Raw genomic sequence first — 4,657 nt, 5'->3', positions numbered from 1 at the left:
TCGCTCGCCTCCTGCAGCGCCATGACGGCCGAGCTCTGGAAGCGCAGGTCCGTCTTGAAGTCCTGCGCGATCTCGCGCACCAGGCGCTGGAAGGGCAGCTTGCGGATCAGCAGCTCTGTCGACTTCTGGTAGCGCCGGATCTCGCGCAGCGCCACCGTGCCGGGCCGGTAGCGGTGCGGCTTCTTCACGCCGCCCGTGGCCGGCGCGCTCTTGCGGGCCGCCTTGGTGGCCAGCTGCTTGCGCGGCGCCTTCCCGCCCGTCGACTTCCGCGCTGTCTGCTTCGTCCGCGCCATCCTCAAGTCTCCTCCCCTAACGCCAATAAAGGCTGAACAAAGAAAACTGAAATCTGTTCTCTGCTCTGACTCCTATTTATATCCGTGCTCTTCTTCTCAATTGGCTGATTGAAAGTGCCGATCTCATTGGGCCAATTTGAAACGCCCGCGTTAACCCAAAGAGCTCTGACTCACTTTCTTCACTAGTTTTGTCAGGGAGGTGCTCTTTTCATTGCCTTCCTTCTTTGAACCTGTCTTTACATGATTAAATGATAATCACGTAGTTATCTAGTTGGCTTGTGCTTTTGGTATAATATTTTGTTTTCTGCATAACGGCTCTCCTCCAAAATAGTAGCAAATATGTTTCGAGTAAAGAAGGAGTTTTTTTTAACTTAGGTATTTTATAAAACTAAAATATAACTATAGCAATTGTAGCTCATATTCAGGTGAGCGAGGAGAATAATTAACGTGTTGGAAGAGTTAATGTACAAGAACTATAGTATTTACTAATGCAGTGGCTTCTGCTCTCTTATTGATAAAGAACCAAACAAGTATTTCTTAAAGAACTGAACACTTCTTTCCTATACCCGTCCAAGACAAAAGATGTTATGCTACTCTGTATTTCAGACAATAAAGAACATCAAAAACCATTGTGTACAAATATGTAATTATGTGCATGCTATAACCATATTTCAATGCTTTAATTCACTCATGAAGAAGAGCCGAAGGAAATACTGAAAAGATAAGCGTTCAATTCCCCCTCCCCTCCCCCGGTCTTTAAAATAAGATCGGAGAGAAAAACACTGCAACGCCCCCTGGAGAGGGCTGGGCAGCAGGGAGCCTGGGGCTGATGCGGGAGGTGGAGGCTGTTTCGAATCCGCCAGTGAGATTCGTCCTTCCCCATCTGGCAATGGGGAGGGGGAGCCGCCGGCTATAAATAGGGGCCGCAGTAACCTCTCCCCTTTTTTCTGTTTTCTCAGAAAAGTGTATAGATAAAGATGGCGCGGACGAAGCAGACGGCGCGGAAGTCGACGGGCGGGAAGGCGCCGCGCAAGCAGCTGGCCACCAAGGCGGCCCGCAAGAGCGCGCCGGCCACGGGCGGCGTGAAGAAGCCGCACCGCTACCGGCCCGGCACGGTGGCGCTGCGCGAGATCCGGCGCTACCAGAAGTCGACAGAGCTGCTGATCCGCAAGCTGCCCTTCCAGCGCCTGGTGCGCGAGATCGCGCAGGACTTCAAGACGGACCTGCGCTTCCAGAGCTCGGCCGTCATGGCGCTGCAGGAGGCGAGCGAGGCCTACCTGGTGGGGCTCTTCGAGGACACCAACCTGTGCGCCATCCACGCCAAGCGCGTCACCATCATGCCCAAGGACATCCAGCTCGCCCGCCGCATCCGCGGCGAGCGCGCCTGAGGCTCCTGCCGGCGCCTCTTGGCGACCGCCAAACCCAAAGGCTCTTTTAAGAGCCGCCACACGGGCACGCAGAAGAGCTGTTATCCGCGCTCTGGGGGCAGGCTGGCGCTTTGTGCCGGGCGCGGGCTGCGCTGCTGCCGGGAAGGTGGGCTGGCAGCGCTGCAGGCAGAGCACAGCAGCAGCAGTTAGTGCCGGATCCTCCCCGCCCCCCCCCCCCCGCCCTGGTAAGCCTGGGCTACTCGGGTTAAGGCTCGCGGTGGCGGGGAGCAGAGCGGAGAGCGGTGCCTGGCCCGCGAGGCACCCTTCAGTGTGTGTGGGGGAAGAAACGGTGTGTTGGCAGCGGGCTCGCAGCTAGTTCTTCCCAGCGCAGTACCTAGGGCGCTACAAGTGCTTCGAGCCGTTTCTCTTCCCCCTCTTCTCCCTCTGCCCTCGCCCCGCCCCGGAACAGAGCGCGCCAGCGCGGGAGAAAAAGGCCCCGCCATCTTACGGGCTGCCCGTGCGAGCCCGCTTCTTCAAAGCCGCTGTCCGGCGGGGCGCTGGGACGTGGCTCTCGCCCTTCCCCGCTTTGCCTGGGGTTTATGCCCGCRTGCCTGCTTTTCACGCTTGCCTGTCCCTTCCACTCCCGTTTAAAAGACGGCCCGCAGGGAAGGGGGCAGCAGGCAGCCCCCCCGATTTCGGCACAGAAACACTGTTCTGCCGAGTCCAGATGTTGTTCCCGCCTCCCTCTTTTCATAGTAATGGCGGTACGTTTCTCCTGTACTAAGAGTTTTTTTTTCTTAAAAGCATATGCGGGAGACGGGGGGGAAAGAGACGGAAGCAAGGTTACGCGCAAATGCCCAGCCACCCTGCCCCCCGCCCTCCCCCCCGCACATTTCCCCAGAAACTAGGAGCCATAAACAGCGCAAACATTAGTTGCTTAATCAGTGATCAAAGCTCTTCTACCGACAACGTGGGYGGCTCTGAAAAGAGCCTTTGTGTTAAACAAGCGCGACCGTTCCCGAGAGTAGCTTAACCGCCGAAACCGTACAGAGTGCGTCCCTGGCGCTTCAGGGCGTACACCACGTCCATGGCCGTAACCGTCTTGCGCTTAGCGTGCTCCGTGTAGGTGACAGCATCACGGATCACGTTCTCCAGGAACACCTTCAGCACGCCGCGCGTCTCCTCGTAGATGAGCCCCGAGATGCGCTTCACGCCGCCGCGCCGAGCCAGGCGCCGGATGGCCGGCTTGGTGATGCCCTGGATGTTGTCGCGCAGCACCTTGCGATGGCGCTTAGCGCCCCCCTTGCCGAGCCCCTTCCCGCCCTTGCCTCTGCCAGACATGATCGCACTACTCCCAAGTTAAGGTATGTGTGGCGGGAAGCAGCGACCGTGCCCGCTATATATCGCCGGCGGTCCGACCTGATTGGGGACTGCGGGGCGGTGGGGCAGCCCAAAGGCGGGCTCTTCTCCTCCTCCGCTCCCCCCCGCTCCCCGGGGACGGGGACGTTCGCGCGCGGGCGCCGCCGAGCGGGGCCGGGCCGGCGCTCGGTGCCCGCGGCCTCGCCCGGCCGCCGGCGGGGGGGCGGGAGCCGGGGGGAGCCGGGCCCCGGCGGGCGCCGGCTGGCGCCGGCCGCGGGTCTGCAGCATAATCCGGCCAATGGGGGCGCGAGTCCGGGAGCGCCGCTGCCCCGCCCCCCGCGGAGCCTCCCCGCCCCGCCCCGCCCCGCCCCGCCGCCGCCATTTCGCGTCGCTCCAACAAAAGCTCGGGGGGCGGTGGTGGCTCCTCGGCTCATCCGTGTTTTTATAAATGAAGCTTAGTAGCGTGATTAATTGATCTTTCCTTTGTGATTTTTTTTTCGTTCGTGTGATTTCTTTCTGGTTTAACTCCTTTGCATCACCCACATTGCTGTGAGCCTCAAGCATCAAGTAGCCTTTTTTTGTTGATTGGAGTGAGGTTCCTGTGAAGAAAATCCTTTGCATGTCAATACAATGAATGTATGCAAAATAATTTTCCAGATTGCTTCAAATGTTTTATCAATGTGGCATGTATATGTTCATTTTCAGCTACATACTCATACCTGACATATACATTTTGTTGATACACAAAATGTCATAGTTTTCCTTTTCCTATTATTTCTGCTTATAGCTATGTTTTTGGAACACACTTTTTTTGTTTCTATTAGTTGCATTTATGTAGCCACTGTCACAGGGAAGAGCACATCATTGTAATGATTCATCTTTTCCTCATTGTCTTTGGAAATCTCAAGTCATTAAAAGTCATCTATTTCAGAAAATACAGTACAACTCCCCCCTCTCCATTTATCCTTTTATTCCAATTCATAGCTTTTCCACTGCCATGATTTCATATTGCTGAAATGATTTGGCCCGTGTGTTTATAAAGTGCCTAACTTATTAGAAAGTCTTCAGATGATAGTGACACTCAACAATTTAAAATATAAAGATAGAATACTTGTACTTCAGATGGCTAGGTATATGGCATATAATACAATTAGGTTTAATGTTTCAGTCTCAACATCTAAAAGGTCTCCCAACAGCTACCAACAGCCTTCAAAGGAGACTCCTCAGATTTGATTCGAAGGTGCATCACACACTTAGAAAATAATTTGCCAAAATAATCACATCCATGTAGACAGCTGTGATTCAGCATTAGTATATTTGGAATAACCCTAATGCCCTATGCTAAACGTGTTCCGTTGATGGTTTAGCTGTTCTAGGACTTTTTCCTGGGACCCCTCCTTGGTTCTTTTCCCTGTTTCTCACACAGTGCAATACACCCACCTAAAATGAAATGAAGTTCAGAAATCGAGATAAATCATCTAACGTCCATTCTACTGGTTTTAAAAGCCCTTTTTTCTCCTCTGTTTGCTTTCTTTGGATGATTTTTTTTTTCTCCCAGGAGCCTTTGGCATCAGCAGTGTACTCAGTAAGCCAAAGCTGATGCACAGATTGTTCACTTTTCCTCATAAGATATATGGT

The 4,657-nt window shown here is 54.1% G+C and overlaps 3 protein-coding genes across 3 annotated transcripts; 1 reads left to right on the top strand and 2 right to left on the bottom strand.

Annotated features, from left to right (window-relative positions):
* Positions 1 to 5: 5 nt before the first annotated feature.
* On the bottom strand, positions 6 to 1,102 carry LOC112964218 (histone H3-like; the record flags this gene model as incomplete). Its single annotated transcript, XM_026061997.1, has 1 exon — positions 6 to 1,102. A coding segment is annotated over exon 1 (288 nt), but the record flags the coding sequence as incomplete, so codon positions are not given.
* Positions 1,103 to 1,261: 159 nt separating this feature from the next.
* Positions 1,262 to 1,778, top strand: LOC112964217 (histone H3). Its single transcript, XM_026061996.1, has one exon. It carries the CDS (start codon positions 1,271 to 1,273, stop codon positions 1,679 to 1,681), a length of 411 nt encoding a protein of 136 aa, XP_025917781.1. The 5' UTR covers positions 1,262 to 1,270; the 3' UTR covers positions 1,682 to 1,778.
* An 807-nt stretch (positions 1,779 to 2,585) lies between these two features.
* Positions 2,586 to 3,132, bottom strand: LOC112964216 (histone H4). The gene has a single exon (XM_026061994.1). It carries the CDS (start codon positions 2,999 to 3,001, stop codon positions 2,690 to 2,692), a length of 312 nt encoding a protein of 103 aa, XP_025917779.1. The 5' UTR covers positions 3,002 to 3,132; the 3' UTR covers positions 2,586 to 2,689.
* Positions 3,133 to 4,657: the final 1,525 nt, after the last annotated feature.

The sequence above is a fragment of the Apteryx rowi genome, unplaced genomic scaffold, assembly GCF_003343035.1.
Source record: "Apteryx rowi isolate R43461 unplaced genomic scaffold, aptRow1 scaffold_1892, whole genome shotgun sequence".
NCBI lineage: Eukaryota > Metazoa > Chordata > Aves > Apterygiformes > Apterygidae > Apteryx > Apteryx rowi.
The sequence above is the reverse complement of the archived record's forward strand: the minus strand, read 5'-3'. Positions and strand labels throughout refer to the sequence as shown.

Excerpts from the sequence above, each read along its gene's own strand:
- LOC112964217 (XM_026061996.1), top strand. The coding sequence starts at position 1,271 with ATGGCGCGGACGAAGCAGACGGCGCGGAAGTCGACGGGCGGGAAGGCG.
- LOC112964216 (XM_026061994.1), bottom strand. The coding sequence starts at position 3,001 with ATGTCTGGCAGAGGCAAGGGCGGGAAGGGGCTCGGCAAGGGGGGCGCT.